Raw genomic sequence first — 17,639 nt, 5'->3', positions numbered from 1 at the left:
TTGAATTGCGCATCGAGACACTTAGCAGCCGTCCGGGAAGTTAGCTTCTCATGCCCACACACAGGCATGGGGATCCCTAGATCCCGAGACAGCTCCAACATTTTCCCTAATATGAGAGGCTCGAGCAGGTCCTGTGGCGTCTCAGGATAAGCTGCCATGGCCAGCTCCAGCACCGCACCCCTGAACGCCACGGGCGACTCCTCTGGTGCTCGTTGTCGTTGAGCGAATCGCCGATGCGCATCATCTGGTGGCTCATAAGCATCGGCCATTTCTTGAAAAACACCACGTAAAGTTGCCTTCTTATCGGTCGTTATGGAACGGAAGAATCGGACAGATTCGTCGTCCAGGAGAGTCGGCAACACCTCCAAAGCCTCCGCATCGGTCCATCTTGTTGTGCGTACCGCCGCCAAGAAGCGGCAGGCGAACGCGCTCCAGTCCCCACCGACGGAAAATTCTTTAACCGTTGTAAGGTGGCGACTCCGACTCCTCTTCCCGCCGTCTTCCAATGGTGGTGGTTGTGATGGCAAATTCAAAATGGCGTCGGCCCGCGGCGTGGCCAAGATGGCGGTTTGGCGCCACGGAGCGCGCAAAATGGCGGCCTCTTGCCGCGTGGGCAATGGCGGCGGCAGGACAGGCAACGTGGCGGCCCGCGGAGCACCAATTGCATCATCCATCGTCCCTGGCGCGACGAGATGGCATAGATGCGCCAGGACGTCCTTAAGTGCCTCCAGTTGTACCGCCATCGCTTGCCATCGTTGATCCGCGTCTGATGATGTCGACGGACCCGCCACCGCGCCAACATCCTCCACTCCTGTTCCCGTGGTCGCCTCAGCCGGGCTCTCCTCCACCACCCCAACAGGATCCGTGGTTGGAGGGAGTTCGTCGTCGTCGGACGAAGAAGCCGATGCAGGCGCCGGAGTAACTTTCTTCCTCACTTGTTTCGACATGCCGTTGCACTTCCGACACCAGTGTAATAAACGACTGGACCACGATGTCTGGCTCAGTGTCCTTTATTATTCGGTTCGTGCTGTACACCCACACGGCTGTCTTTACTCTGTAGCTTCTCCACGGTGCTGACTCCAATGTCGGCCCGATCCACAACAGCAGCTCCGCTGCTGTTTCTCTCACACAGCCCCCCTTGGCTGTACTCGCTGCTGCACTTCTCCCTCCGCAGCTCTGACAGCTTCTTGCTCTCTCTCTCTCTCTCCGCAGCTCCTCCTGGCAGCCACACCGCTGCCTCTCACAAGCAGCCCCCTCTCTCTCTCTCTCCGCAGCTTCTCCTGGCAGCCACACCGCTGCCTCTAACACGCAGCCCTCCTGGCTGTCTCCTCTGCAGCTGCACACCACTCCGCAGCTTCCTCTTATCTTCGGGGTTGGCTCCCGATGGCCGTCGGCGCCCCCCCTCTCCACACTCGCCCGCGTGGCCTCACTCTTTTCCGCTCACACCCCGACTGACTTCTCCTTCCGGTTTACGCGCTTAAGAACCCCCTACCTTTCACCCACGTCACCTGGCTCCGCCTCCTCGTGACGTCACATCCGGAAGGTCGCTTTCGCCCGCATTACATTCGCACATGTGAATTCACCGGTTGTCTTTCAAGTAGTTCTGAGCATACGGTAAATCCACACATTGTCGACAAACGTGTGGCTCACCAAAGAGGTATTTTCAAGTCCTTTTCGGCCCTCGGTAAGGAAATGGTTGCCCCAGTCGTGCGTGCAAATGGTGAAATCAAAATGGCTTGAACTCACGTCGGCCACCGACCCAGTTTTCCAAGTAGTCGATCACGTCGAATGCGCCTTCAAACTTTTGATTTTCATTGCGCAATCCGACAGTGCCGTTTGCCGGGGGTTGCCGATATTCTAAGTCTTTTTAAATCCTTTATATTAAGTTCGCTTGCTTGCTTGCGTGCTTGCTTGCTTGCTTACGACCGTGCAAATCTTTCGGTCGTTTTTTAACCCACTTCCCGTGATCCAATCGAGCTGACATTTTTGCACGCAGACTCGTTGTGCGTGACAATTTATTTTCGTGAAAAATTTTTCCAAATTTTTTTTTTATATTTAATTACCAATTGCTTAATGGTGGCAGACAATCATCTGACCCATAGGTGGCAGCCATCTCAAGCCAGAGGACGAGAGGACTCTAGCCGCCACGCATATAAAGGATTTATAGTGAAAAACTTTGTTTTTACGGGTTAATTTTTTTTGTCGTCAAATTGCAATAACAGACCAGAATTTTTTTTATATATATCAGCGTAAGGAATGGAGCACCGTGTACAGCGCTGCTGCCCCCCCCCCCCCCACCGTGTGCAAACGAGGAGGCGGAATTTATGACCTGAACGCTCGTTGACGCCACTTGAGCGGGAGTCAAGTTGCCCTCGCTTTTTTCCAATTCTCTGCAAATATATGGACGTCTGGAAACCCCGCTGTGCGCATGGTTTCCGCAAACTGTAAACGCCCCCACTAATTAACAGTGATTACACTGTAATAATAATAATAATCCGGTGCGGTAGAAGAACGGCGGCACAGGGATCGAGCGCTCTGCTGCACGACGAACCTGGCAATCCGAGTTCGATTCCCGACTGTGACTAACGTCTTCTTGGCTCTTTCGGTAAAGTCACGTAGAAGGGAAGTAATAAAATAATAAAAATAAAACATAATAAAATAATTATCACGACGTTTCGGCCACAACGCAAGCAGCCGTCTTCAGGTGAAAAATGTGACTAACGTGATTTGTGAGTCAAATCCGACCAGGTCTTGGTTGAGATCCCCCCCCCCCACTGAACCCCCATGTTCACAAACCCACACTGATTGGTTTGGTGAAGTATGGTCAAACAACCTCTACGGTCAACACGGCATGATAGTCCAAAATGTGGCGGCCAGACTGCTCACCTGTACCTGTAAATGGGATGAGATCGGCACAATCCTCCAATCTCTACACTTGCTCCCAATACAATCCCAGATCAATTTCAAGATCATCCTCACCATCTTCAAAATGCAACCAAGGACTCGCCCCTGCCTACCTCTTCTCATTTCTACTCCCCTCCACGCACTCTCCTGCCTCTACCATCTCATCTCACACTGCTCTACTCGACGCACCCCCTGCTCCTGCAACCACGGGCTTCCTGCCAAAGCCGTCAGCAGTCGACGTTCCCATCAGTGTGGGTTCACTCGTTCTCCTTTGCTGCCCCCGTGGTTTTGAACTACTTTCCCCCTTAGCCATTTGTGTTGTCAGCTCCCTGCCCCTGTTCAATTCCAGACTCAAAACATTCCTTTTTGCCTCTCTCAGTTGCTGGTTTTTCCCTCGAAGAAAAAAGAAACACACACTATATACTATATACATAGTGTGTACATGTATCTATCCAACTACTAGAGATGCGGTTGCATTCATGCACACTCTCTCCGTGTCTTCTAACGTTCTCTGCCCAAGTGCAGGTCCATGGCTCAAGCTCCCTCCATCCCATGCCGGCCTCCCATCCGTCCTTCCTTCTTCGCCTCGCAACACCGCACTCTATATTAGGCAGGGATTTTAACACCGTAGGTAGGGCAGGGCAATCAAGTTCAAGTTCATTTATTAGGTGTAGCCCTGTGAGCCATTCGGCTCTTGAATCGGGTGCAACCGCAACAACAAAAAAACATGAACAAAAAACATCTTATAGTGACTATGTAACTAAGTGCAAACAGAAAATCCAAGAAAAGACAGCAAAATATTGCAGAAAAAAATCACCGTACACCAACGCTGTGTGCAAAAATCCCAGTGGGATGCTTTCCTCAACACTATTCTTCCACGTGACCCAGAAATCCCGTGAAACCTGCAACGCATTTGTTTATGATCGATCAACCACCGGGGCCCGCTCGCCCGCCCCTCCGCTCGGCCGCCCGCTCGCTCATCCGCCCCTCACCTGCGGCATCGACCGGATGTGCTCCTCGCCGGGCGGCGTGGCCACGCCGGCGCTGGAGAAGATGCGTCGGGCCTCCGACTTGGAGCCACAGAGGCGGGCGACGGTGGGCTCGGGCGCCAGCGCGGGTAGGCCCAGCTCGTCTGCCACCGCCAGGTCGGCCTCGCCGGTGCCGCCCGAGACCACGTAGGCTTCGCGGCCGCTCACCAGCGCGCGGATGCGCCGCAGCGTGCCGGGGCTGTACTCCAGCAGGCTCGCCAGGGACAGGGGCAGCTGCTGTGGTGGTGGTGGTGGCAGAGATGTCGGGTTGGGTTGGGTTGGGGGGGTGGAGGGGTCGGGGGGTAGGGGTGCTTGCAAGCAGTACAGCAACAAGGATGAATTGCTAATAGGGTTTTCCCCCTTTTTTCTGGCAACAAAACTGACACCTTTTGCAAGGAATCATGCTTACATTAACCACAATACTTGCAGTCAAATGCAAACAAAAAACAATACTCTGATAATTTATGCATTGTCCTTGAAACTGATTGGTCCACACCAGAGACAGCTTTCTTTAGAGCCTAGTCTCATATGGTGTTCGACCAGATGACGCCAAAAGGCGCACAGTTCAAAGACAACGCACTATCAGAGAAATGAGAGCTCGGGGTGAGCATATTTATATTTTGGTACTGGCAAAGGAGGTCGCATGAAGGATGAATTGCTTTCGCTTCCAAGCGAAGGGCTGTTGCTTCCGAGGTGGTGTAGTCGGATGTGACATCGTGTGGATAGAAACTAAAATAATAATACTGATTCTTGCAGATACAAGTGGCTGCTGCATGCAATGTGAGATTAATTCATTTAATTGGTAAATCAATGCTTTGTTCTACACCTCCTCGCTAGAGAAGGAGTCTGAGCATAACAGGAGACTGATGTTTACCGCATTTCCCCGGATTATAAGATCCTCCAAACAGTAAGAAGCGCTCCAAATTTGCGCCCGGTGTCAATAAAGTTACACAAATATGATAACACGAACACCTACATGGCATGGGTAGGGCTTCATCCAGCAGTAAGCTTACAAAGAGGCATGCAGAAATGTAAACACGCTCACATAGACGCGGGCGGGTTAGGCATGAGCGCAGGCAACACGCAGGCGCCCGTGATATAACACGCGGGCAACACGCAAGCGCCCGTGATATAACACGCGGGCAACACGCAAGCGCCCGTGATATAACACGCGGGCAACACGCAAGCGCCCGTGATATAACACGCGGGCAACACGCAAGCGCCCGTGATATAACACGCGGGCAACACGCAAGCGCCCGTGATATAACACGCGGGCAACACGCAAGCGCCCGTGATATAACACGCGGGCAACACGCAAGCGCCCGTGATATAACACGCGGGCAACACGCAGGCGCCCGTGATATAACACGCGGGCAACACGCAAGCGCCCGTGATATAACACGCGGGCAACACGCAGGCGCTCGTGATATAACACGCGGGCAACACGCAGGCGCCCGTGATATAACACGCGGGCAACACGCAAGCGCTCGTGATATAACACGCGGGCAACACGCAGGCGCTCGTGTTATAACACGTGTGTGATAATCGTGCTGGTTCGCATCAAAACGTTATATTGTTGAAAAACAAACTTTGTTGACCTATTTCATTATCAATATACGCCAAAAACTATGCGGATCTGGGCACTGGTATTGTTCAGCTGTGCGGTGAGGTTTGTAGCGATTGGTTTAGGGGTTTGCAGTGATTGGTCTGGGGCTTTTATAGCGATCGGTGTAGGGGTTTATAATGATTGGTTTAGGAGTTTTATAATGGTTAGATTAGGGATCCGTAGTGATTGGTTTAGAGCAGTGGTTCTTGACCTTTTTGGAGGTACCGAACCCCACCAGTTCATATGCGCATTCACCGAACCCTTCTTAATTGTAAAAATAAGATATGATTTTTTCAAATTAAAAACATAGGTATATGTTTTACTGGTGCACAATCACACGAGTCGGGTGTGTGTCTTAACATCCGCCGAACCCCTGAGACTGACTCACCGAACCCCTGGGGTTCGATCGAACCCAGGTTAAGAACCACTGGTTTAGAGGTTATATAGTGATTGATGTCGGGTCTTATCATGATTGGTTGAGGAGCTTTATAATGATTGGATGAGGGATTCATAGTGTTTGGATTAGGAGTTTAAAGGTTTTGCAGCGATCATTTTAGGGGGTTTGTCGCGATTGGTTTAAGAGTTTTGTAGCAATCGGTTTAGGAGTTTTGTTGCAATTGCTTTAGTGGTTTTTAAGCAATCAGTTTAGGGGTTTTGTAGCAATCAGTTTAGGGGGTTTGTAGCAATCCGTTTAGGGGTTTTGTAGCAATCAGTTTAGGGGTTTTGTAGCAATCGGTTTAGGGGTTTTGTAGCAATCGGTTTACGGGTTTTGTTGCAATTGCTTTAGGGTTTTTTTAGCGATTGGTTTAAGGGTTTTGTAGCAATCAGTTTAGGGGTTTTGTAGTGATCGGTTTAGGGGTTTTTCAGTGATTGGTTCAACGGTTTTATAATGATTGGTTTAAGGGTTTTAGAATGATTGGTGTAGAGGTTATGTAATTTTAATGTGAGTGCCGAAGGAGAAACAGACACACAGACACATGTCAGGAAGAAGATTACTTTTTATAATTCCTGATGGAGATGATTGCCTCTAAATACACTCGCGAAAATACCCTCTGTGTTAAAACATACCGGGAAGAGAACGTGAAAACAATTAAGATAAAACATTACACTTCAGACCTTTTTATTTCTGGCTTCAGGAGCTCTTGCTTCTAATGGTATCCTGGTGAGACGGTGTGCGTAGTAATTTATCTGCGAAAGCATTAGGAACAAAGCCTCTGTATCTACCACTTGCTGGCACAGCAGTGACACATTGCTGCATAAAATCTGCTTCAGCCTTGACAATAGGTGAACTTCAATATCATCAACAGCAGCCATTGCATCCTCATGTCATCTCATCCCCATAGCGAACCTGCAAAGTGACAATCCACCCAGGACCTGCATTTTCATTGCTGCATAGATATCCTGTTGGGCATGTTCCATCTTTCGACTACCGCTAAGTTGTCATCCTGGTCCATGAGCCATCATCCAATCTGACTTGGCTTGCCCAAGCACACTTACGGTACTTTTCTTCACAGTAAATAAGACGTCTCTAGCTTGCACGTGTGTTCTCTAACCCACTTGCTCCTCTACGTCTCTCTCACCATCATTCCAAGCGTGCTCCTCTCCGTGTTGCGCACGTTTGAGCATTCGTTTCCATTTTCTTTTGCATCCCACTGGGATTTTTGCACACAGCGTTGGTGTACGGTGTTTTTTTCTGCAATATTTTGCTGTGTTTTCTTGGATTTTCTGTTTGCACTCAGTCACATAGTCACTTTAAGATGTTTTTTGTTTGTTGCGGTTGCACCCGATTCAAGAGCCGAATGGCTCACAGGGCTATACCTAATAAATGAACTTGAACTTGAACTTGTCAGTGTCCACCCAATAAACACCAGGCCAACGTCGGTCCAACGCCGGTCCAACGGTTCCAATCGCATGCCAACGTTGGCCGAATGTTGCATGCTTCCTGGGCATGTTCCGATCCCATACGTTAGAGCAGGCAGTTCACATCGATCGCCCGCGAAGAAAGTCGCCCGTGGCGTCGGGGACTACGACGACGACGACGACTCAAAATTAAGACGCTTCAGTATCGTGAGCCACACAGCACAACCGCGAACGAACCTACGCAGCCGTGAATAATTGAACCTACGCGGCAGTGAAGAGTCATTGATTCGCTATGCAGGGGCCTGGTGGGTGGCGGTGAATTGCAACACACAACCAGTGGCAATCCTACAGCCATCAACAACTCACGGGAAAGCGGACCACAGCGTCAGGGACGATGATGGTGTAGCGGCCCGCCCCTTCCCCTCCGGATGCCGACAGCCCCAGCAGCCGCTCGTAGTAGTGCAGCACCTCGTCGCTCAGCGGCACGGGGCTCACGTAGATCACGTCCACATTAGGATCTGCCACACAGGTGAAGGCAAAGGTCCGCTGTATAGCGTTAATATTGCCATCAGCAAGTACCAATGAAGCACACGAGGGGGTTTGTGTGGCTAGCACCCCACCTGGTTGCCTTTCTCTCTCCCCGCTGCTGATGTTTACACACCACGCCAAGTACTCGTTTAAGGCCGAGTCGACCTAGGGGAAACCCACGAACGGTTCAGATAATTACCGCCGATGCTAACTGTGGCCGGGAATTAGATTCACATCGATTCGTAGCGCAGTGTGCTAACCACTGCACTACCGCTCCCACAGCAACACAAATACACACGCCCACATGAAGAGAAGGAAACCGTGTCATGTTCCATCTGAGTTAGATTTCTGATTCACAGCCACGGCTAACGTCAGTAGTGAGTGATATGGGAACCAGTCTCGGGCCTCCCTACCACTTCATCAACTCACACTGACCATTGTGGTGAAGAATGGTCAAACAGGCCTCACGACCAACATGTGTGTGTGTGTGTACTTGAACTTCTCTCGCCGTACGTAGCCAACCGTGCTAATCGGAGGTGCGACGCGGTTGTGGGGGGCCCTGCTTCCAGCAGTGGATTAACAAAGCGCTGCACACCCTTCACATATTTAATTACTATCAACATGTCTTTTGAGCGAATTACACGTGCCGCAATTATTTTAATGGCAGCTGCTCGCATTACAAAGCCCGCGCCGCGAGTCCCAACGTCGTCGCCCCGTCCTGACCTTTGATGTCACAGAGCCGGCCCATCTGCAGGTTCTGCAGGACATCAAAGTGTTTGAGGCGACGACGGAGGTGCTTGGAGTAACCTGCAGGGCACGGACACAACACGGAACATGCACACAGACACACGTCAGAACGCACAAAGTTAAAGCAAATCCTCCGTAGAGCCAACATGAACTTTTGGGGCAAGTGCTGTAGGCGAGCACCTACGAAGGCCGGCACGGCACACGATGCGGTGATGACATACGAACGTGTCTGTTTTACATGAATGTATGCATGCAAATACAAAGATCCCCCATATAGTCTCGGCATACGTTTGGGGCAAGTGCTGTTAGCGAGCACCTACGAAGGCCGGCAGGGCACACGAGGGGGTGGGTGGCCAACAGCACGCGCGGCCGCTTTTGTCTCCCGATGTTTACTACACACCGCACCAGGTACTAATTTGAGGCTGAGTCGACCTAGGGGAGGCTCAGGACCGGTTCACATAAATGTCACCGGTGTTGGCCGTGAGCGGGAATCGAACTCGGGTCGCCGGGTTCGCAGCGCAGCGTAGCGCTAACCGCTACACTACCGCTCCCCATATACATACACACACACACAGCCGTGCCCATCACTTCCAAGACGCTTTCAAATCACGACACAATTTGTCGTCTTGAAAATGCGGGGTCTCGTTGTGCGAGGCAAATTCGCATGCTAATACGGGGGTGGGGGGGGGCTACCCGCGATTTAAATGCGCGCGCGTGCAGAGAGCGAGGGGGGCCAACTCTGTGCGGCCCTCCAGCTCCTGAGGGCCCATCTTCTATCATTACGCTGCTTCCCGCGTCCTCGCGCGATCAAAAGATGGGCAATTTTCCACGTAATAGTTGACAAATTGCGCGTAATTACAGGTATCTGTACAGATGATTAATTAAGGCAGATCAAGGGGAACGCAAACCGGCATTTCCCCCACCCCACCCCTGCTCCGGCTTAATTACCCATGTCTGAAAAGCAGACTCTTCTCCTGACACACCTGGCCACTGGTACGCAGTCATTTGCCGTTGATTGATCATGTTTTAGCAACACAGTTGTCCAATCATAAATAATGTCGTAATGGGCAGGAGGCCAATTTTGGCAGATGTTATGTTTTGCCTTCACCGTCCATTTTAATACGGCAGCGAATTTCCTTTTGTTCTCTTCACGGCAAAATGCACTCGGTGGTTACTGAAATGTTTCTCTGCATTACAAATTATACCGTGCCCTATTTGTACATCGTTCGTGCAGGCCACACATGTGTTGTATCGTGTGTGCGTGTGACGTGTCGGCCTTCGGAGGTGCTCGCAAACAAGACTTGCCACAAAAGTCTGTTTAGGCTGTATGGGGGGGAGCGGGGGGGGGGGGTATTTTGTGTGCATGTGGGGAGCGGTGATGTACTGACTAGTGCACTGCAATACCGATTTTGATACCCGGCCAGAGCTAACATCAGTAAAGATTATCTGGAATCGTCGTCGAACTCACCTTGGTTGACATCAGCACTGGAGAGGCCAAAGCAGCCGCTCGCTAACACCATTCGCCCCGACAGTTACGTTCAAGGCTACAAACGGTGATCTTCATCATTGTTTTGTGTGTACATATACACACACACACGTGAAGTTTGCCTCGCAACAGAGACACGTTTCACATGGGCTCTCACTTGGTTGAATAAAGGAATTGATTCATTTACTGCTTCACTGAAACAGATGCCCAGAGGATTCCACTGCGAGTGGTTGTGGGGGGCAGCCAATTGGGCAAGTCCAATTTTAAGACATTAAAGGGGGGCACACTTTCTATCGATACTGGCGAACGCTATATCGGTACCTTATTTTACATTTCATTGGTGTGTGCCCCAACATACAGAGATAAGCAGTGTGCTTAGTGCCACCGTATATGTCTGTACACATAGACGCATGTGTGCATATGTTTTTTTTTATTTGTAGGTAAGTCGAAAGGATTTTAGATTCAGATGTTAAAATGTTAGGACAACCTAAATGATACTCATTTCAAGGTTCCCATCTCCACTTGTTAATTGTGTACTTGAAAAAAACAGCCCCCACCACATTCACGATTGAAATAATAATTTAAAGAGATGAAATATACGGCACGCGCAAGAGCATACATTCAGTGTCCCATGCTCAAAGGTTTGTGACTACTCGTCTTATTATAACACACATACGTATAACGAAATAACTATACACAGCATATAACCCTGCGGGCTGGCCTATCCATGAGGCCTGCCTAGGGGCAATGGATCGCGACACCTGATGGACTATTCGGAATGGCCAAATGATGGCTTAGTGACCACTAAATACTCCTGTGTATGGGTGGCTTCCCTGTTAAATCATGTTCTGTCTGCTATATAACAAAATGTTAGGACAGGTGTTGTTAGCGAGCAGCTATTAAGGCCAGCATGGCACACGAGGAGGTGGCTGGCCAGCACCATGCCAGGTCATCTTTGTACCCCCAGTGCTGATGTTTATACGCCACCCCAGGTACTCAATTAAGGCTGAGTCGACCTGGGGGAGGTCCAGGACCAGTTGAGATATTCGGCACCGTTATTTGGTCATAAGCGGGAATCGAAATTGGATCGCTGGGGTTTGCTATAAAAACAAAACACACACACACATACATGCACATAATACATACAAGGATTACAAGCTATATATATATACACGATACCTGTGTAATATATGTGGGCATAAAATTAAAATGTATATCTCATACGTATACCGCAATTACTTTGACAAACAGTTTCTATTACAAGCAATCACGGTTAAAGATTCCCTTTCAGTTCATACGCGATATTTATTTGAGTGTAGGGGCCGAGCTCGCTTTGCCTCTTCTCCTGTTGTGGCTCATTATTACAAATGGGCCCAAACAGCGTCCGCATTAGCAGTGGGGTCACGCAATTTTGCAAAGTACGAGCACATTGTTCCCGAGCAGCGCAGCCGTCGTCTTAACGCTTTCATAACCGGGCGGCGCTGATTATCCAGCTCCTTTCGTCGCTAAATTATTTTTCTTTTCCAGCCAAAATAAAAAAGAAGAAGCCATAATTACAGCAGGACATTAGAGACGGTGCCAGTCACATCTAACGACAGCCGCGGCGATCGTTAGCGAGGTGCGCCGCTTCACGCACAGCCCACAACGGCGCTTAGTGGCAAAAACAACAAACAGAGAGAGAGAGATGTGTGGAAATTAAAAACCGAAGGACAACATGAAATAATAATGATGAAAAGACCGAAGGCGCCGAATAGATAAATAAATAACTGCACATGCCAGTTTTGGTAAATGGGGCACGGGTAATCGCTGCCCGGATTTACGAAACACAAAATAAATCGGGCCCCTTATTGTTAAAAGCTCATTCCGCGCTCAAGCCACGCCGCGGCGTGCTCAGCGCGACTTTAAATGACGGCAGATTGCCTCCATTCCGGGGCTGCGGGTAATGGCTCGGTGAGGAGACAGGGAAGGTAATGATGTTGTCGGAGGATTTTTAAAGCCGCGTGGCGTGTAGCCTATTATGGTCCGCCACGCAGGGTGCTGCATTATGCGGCCGGCGTGGCGCTCGCAGGGACCCTGGCCAAAAGAGAAGCCCTCTCTGTAATAACTAACCGGAGCGCGGAGTGCGGGCAAATGATAATCCGGCAGCGGCCACGGCAATTAGGCCTGTGGGAGGTCATTCGGCATTAACCAGGCTTTTAGTTTTTAGGTTTTTTTTGCTTTTTGCCGCGAGTTATCCACTGCCCCCGTTTTATTTTTTTAAAACGCCGCGCCTTCATTATCTTTTCCCCCCGCACGGAGTGCCTCTAACGCTCGCAGCGGCCAAGTTAACAAAGTTGAAGCGAGAATGTTTTTTAATGAGCAACGGTTTGAGAAATATGGCTGCTAGTGAACGGCGAGGGTTGCATCATCGGCGGCCATGATCCATCCACTGCCGGATGGAGGTTCTGCCCGAGCCGTGGCCATCTCACGTGGTCCCGCGAAGCGAGAATCCATCGAGTGCCCACACTCTGCCACGAGTCTTTGCCATCTGGCCGTCGTCTATCCCACCGAGACGGTGTCCTCCCACTTAAGACCGAAACAGGAGGAGTTCTCCACAAATCTGGCTGTCGCCTGATGAGGCTGGCTGTAATCACCAGCGAAACGTTGTGCTTGAATTGTGAATGCTGTGAGCTTACTCTCCAACACACAACCGGTGTGCTGAACTAGTAACTAATTGACACGTTCTGTTTACGTGACAAACCTTACTAATTACCTGTTTCGGGTGGTGGCGGGTTTAACGACACATTTATATTCACACGATCTTACCCAGAAAAAACGCTATTATGGATCATATTAGTCGCGAAAAGCCTACTTGTTAAACACAGCCACTTTTCTCCGCAGTCAACATAATATATCCAATTGCATGCGTTCTCTAATAGCGATCCATTGGTTTCAAAAGGTTATATTAGCAAACTACTTGCTTGCGACTAGGGCTGAACGATTTGCGACTAGGGCTGAACGATTTGGGGAAAATATCTAATTGAGATTTTTCTGACAGATATTGCGATTTGATTTGAGATCATTTTTTTAAGTCCAGCTTCAGTTAAATATTCACTGTGTAATAGATTTTAAACATGTAATGGAGCATTGCCACATGATACCATCAAAATATGAACTGCTCTATATATTATAAAGCAAGGATGATAACTTAAAAGATATGAATTGCTTGCAACATGTAATTATAAAAAAAAAATAATTGAAAAAGAACAATCTAACATAGAACAATTGTTAAGTTAAATAAAGAAAGTTATAATAATAAATAAATAAACAATTCCAATCAAAAAGTAATAGGACTTTTCAAATAGCAAAAAATCGCTTGTGACTTGCTATCGTTCAGCCCTACTTGCGACTGCTGTTTTTTTTTAAAGATCTTAAGTACAAAGTGGCCAATAAATTTAATGAATGTGTTCACTGCCAAAATATCCTCCTACTTATCCATCTAATCTATTGACCAATGTCTTCTTTTAATCATGTGCAAATGCTTTGAGACTCATTTTTTTTATTAAGAGACAGTTGAAAAACTAAAGCACACAGAAAAGAGGGGTAACAATAAAGAGGCAAATACCTACAAAAATGCTAAATCCATTGTTTCTTAATTATCTCCATTGGCTTTCATAACGCTCTATTAAAGCTAACACAATCGTATTCTAATGCTCTCATTGTGGCAATATCCGTTTCTCTAACCTTAATTGTATTGTTCAGCATCACATAAGGGTTAATTACTTGCATTAAAAATAATGCAATACCATTGCAAAGCAGATTTCCTAAATGGGCTTCATTACAAAATGACCCCATGCCAGACGGTGTGATGCTGTACAATACCAATCATGCCGACCCAACACATACAAGATCTGGCACCAGGAAGGAAGCGATAGCCCATGATGATCTCTACCTACAACAATTTACACGGCCTTCCTGGCATGATGCTTTGGGTGTTCTGCTCAATTCTACCTTTTCACGGTGCCTCTGTCACGGAGTTATCGAGTGTGCAGGCCACGCAACTCTACCAGGTCCCAGAAGGCCAGAGGGGCCCTGGGGACAGGTTAGGGAAAGAATGGAAATTGAACAGGGAGGGGGCTCTAGATTTGAAGCTTTTGTGACTGCAATGATTCATACTCTTAGTTTTTTCGGTAAAGTCACGTAGGTAAAAAATGAAATTAAAATTAATAAAAATATTTTATTTTTTTTATTTTTATTTTTTTCATTTACGTGACTTTACCGAAAAAACTAAGAGTAGGGAGGGGACTCATTTCGTTCCTTGCACTGGGAATCAGTCCGACGCGACATCACTAGCGGAGCCCCACAAAGCCCCACCGCAATCGCAGTCCAGGGCGGGGAGTATAGAGGGACAGGCCATGGCCTCTCACCCAGCGATGGGATGTGGATGATGGTCCTTCTTGAACTCTGGATGCGTTTCCAGTTTTCTGCGAGATACTGAAATGAGACATGGGTGGAACGGACAAACAGTTGATATTAGGCACTTCATGCAATAATCACAACTCAAATAAGATTGCCACAATTTTGACTCATCCAGCGATGGGACCGATCCTATGATTGCAATCACACCTTCTGCTGTCTATAAATAACCTTGTGTGTGTGCAGTATTATGATTAATATGCTTATTTGTTTCCAGTCTGCACTCACTTTGCTGTCTGCTACAGAAAGCGTTCTAATTTGTCTACTGTCGCCCTTCATCTCACGATCTGGAAACGAAACGTGACATCACGTGGTCTTGTGGAATGCCAAGAGAGAAAAAAAAACAGGTCTCAATGCAAATTCCAAAAAAAAAACATCTAAATAAAACGAATAATATCCTATATTTACCAAGGAAATCCTCACAAAAGTATATATTTTTATATAAACTAAACTACTATATTTACATCAAGAGGCCTCCTTTGCCAGTACCAAAATATAATAATAATAATAGGGTTTTTCCCCCGCTATCTACTTTATTTAACCCGGTAAAGCCCACTGAGGTATCAGCTCTGTTTCACAGGCGACCTGGCGACGAATGATAGCTCAACAAAGTGGCACGTGGGATTTATAGTCCTAGCCAAATAATTAATCTTAACGCATGTTTCTCAAATATGGAGGGCAAAACTGGAGGACCCTGAGGAAAAATCCACGTAACCACTACTGGGAGAGAACACGTGAACCTCAAACATACCGACATCTCCAGGGTCTGGGATCCAACCGACGTCCTCCTGTGTACCAGGCAGGGGAGAAAACACCTCCCCCGCTACCATTGTGCCTGCATTTGGGATGTTTGGCCAATTCCATTAATGAGTGTCTGGCTTCAAGTGGAAGGAAACTCAATTACCCAGAAAAAAGGCAGAGAGATACAAGGAGATAATGACGCCCCACACAGAATGCAAGAATCCGCTTGCTGTGGTGCCATCTGCTGGTCACTACGTAGCCCCAGCGTCTTTGTGAATTTCACAAATCTGCGTGATCCACCAACCGTCCCGCAAAGGACTGTATAACAAGGCATGTGCAGGCATGTGCAGGCATGCGCTATCATTCTTGGCCACGAGCAGTAAATGCGCGATAATCACAGGAAGATACGGACGTATATGCTACATTGCTGTGTAATTCTAGGGAATCTGAAGTGTTAAAGAAAAACCGTGAAATTGATTTTGAAACACGTTTATGAAAACCACTGATTTATTGACAAGTTGTATACTTATAGAGGATCTCCCAGTGATTTCGAATGCCCCCTTTTACGTGCTTTGCAACGGGTGAATGATATTTGTGAAACGCGATTACTTCTTTGTTTCGCGCAGACACCGAGAAGAAAGGTGTAATCGAGGGTGGTGGAGACACCACAAAGATTTGATTCAAATGTTTTCTCTCTCGCTAATTTCTCCACATTATATTCGTGGGGTACCTATAAATGGGTCACCTTTTGTATCATGGCCCAATCATACAGATACGGCCTGTAGTTGAGCTGGCCATTGCAGTGTTCCTCTGCTCTCTTGGCGACTTGACGGTTTTTATCCCCCAACAGTGAGCTCACGATGCCACATCCCCGCATCACGATCTATACACTGCGAGATGTCAAGCATCCTCAGAGTCTCCTTAATGCGGTGAGATTTTACCCGATAAAAAATTCACAAACGTAAGGCTATTCCTCGAACATACGTACAGCATATTAATTGAGCCCTTAGTCAATGCACTGCTGGATGAAGACCTCCCCATGCTGTATCATTCATCATGGGGTTTGCTTGACCATACTTTACCACACCGGTGAGTACACGTTGGTGAACGGGCTGGGGGTGGTCGATGATCATTAATGCGCACAGATATAGCTCAGCAGGGGCGGGGGTAGCAGCAGGCTCCATGAATCACCAGTTCAACAGTGACTGGCTGTTTTGTATGGATGAGCTTGTTCCCATGATAACAATGTGGAATTTCCACCGCTTGCTTGCTCAGAACCGCCAATAGTGCTGAGCGTCACCCAAAGCTCATTAGAGCATGGGGGACACTTAAACTTAAAATGTATGATTAGTGGATTCATTGTTCTTTATTTTATTCGTAAATAATAACGACTGTGTAAAAGGGCCATTCGAGTCTGTAGTGTATTTCTTTGTGTACTGGCAAAAAATGTAGCTCTTTGTTCCAATTATATTCCGTTTCATTACCACGTACAGGGGTGTGTGTATGTTTTTTCAATTCGTGGGTTATTCGTTCAGAGAACTATTAGTTAATTTGTAAATAAAAACAGTATATATATTTTAAATATAAATGCATTCTCTTTGAATCGTCAATTAACCCTTACACAAACGCACACTCTCGCGAGAAGGCAAATGCGCCGCCGCTCCTTTTCAATTTCAAAAGATCAGGTTTGTGCGAGAGTGAAATCCTTAATGACGGCGGTGTCATCTTTTTCTGTCAGCCAGCTGTTAAAATTAAATGCATAATCAGTTTTGTAAAAAACAGCGGCAGATTGGCGATTTTAAAAGGCGGGGGGGGGGTCAATTAATTAGCCTCCATCTGCACAGAACAAATAAAACCCGAGCGAAACAAAAGCATTGTTGAGCGAAACGTGCGGGTGCTGATCGCAGGGGCGAGCGAGCGGGTGGCGTGCGGGACGACAACGGGAGTACGAAGCGAGCTCCCACCCCCCCACCCCCCCACCCCCCCCACCCCCCCACCCCCCCAAAAAAAATATATAGATCTGAATTTAATTAACAAAGCGGCGTGTTATTGTGCACGGGGACGATTGTGTTTACATTGCAAAACAGAACCTTTGACCTGCTCGCGCGCGCCGGCCCGGGCTCTTTGCGAGGAGGAGAACGTCCCACGCCAGTCTCAGCCGCGGCTTTCGCACGCGCGGTGCGTTCGCGTAAATTACCCTAATTAATTTAATCACACGCTCCAGCACTGCGACAATTAATTTAATTAGAGGCGTGCGATGGCGACGGCGGTGATAACGGAGAGG

At 48.1% G+C, this 17,639-nt stretch overlaps 1 protein-coding gene across 1 annotated transcript in view; it reads right to left on the bottom strand.

Annotated features, from left to right (window-relative positions):
- IQCH (IQ motif containing H) overlaps positions 1 to 17,639 on the bottom strand; it is a 73,624-nt gene that overhangs the window by 22,387 nt on the left and 33,598 nt on the right. The window contains exons 11-14 of the mRNA XM_078624313.1: positions 14,566 to 14,632; positions 8,650 to 8,733; positions 7,765 to 7,916; positions 3,897 to 4,169 (exon numbers count right to left, since the gene is read on the bottom strand). Coding sequence (XP_078480439.1) covers positions 3,897 to 4,169; positions 7,765 to 7,916; positions 8,650 to 8,733; positions 14,566 to 14,632 — 576 coding nt within the window. The remainder of the gene's footprint in view (positions 1 to 3,896; positions 4,170 to 7,764; positions 7,917 to 8,649; positions 8,734 to 14,565; positions 14,633 to 17,639) is intronic.

This window comes from Lampetra planeri, chromosome 3, assembly GCF_965212315.1.
Source record: "Lampetra planeri chromosome 3, kcLamPlan1.2.h2, whole genome shotgun sequence".
NCBI classification, from domain to species: domain Eukaryota; kingdom Metazoa; phylum Chordata; class Hyperoartia; order Petromyzontiformes; family Petromyzontidae; genus Lampetra; species Lampetra planeri.
The sequence above is the reverse complement of the archived record's forward strand: the minus strand, read 5'-3'. Positions and strand labels throughout refer to the sequence as shown.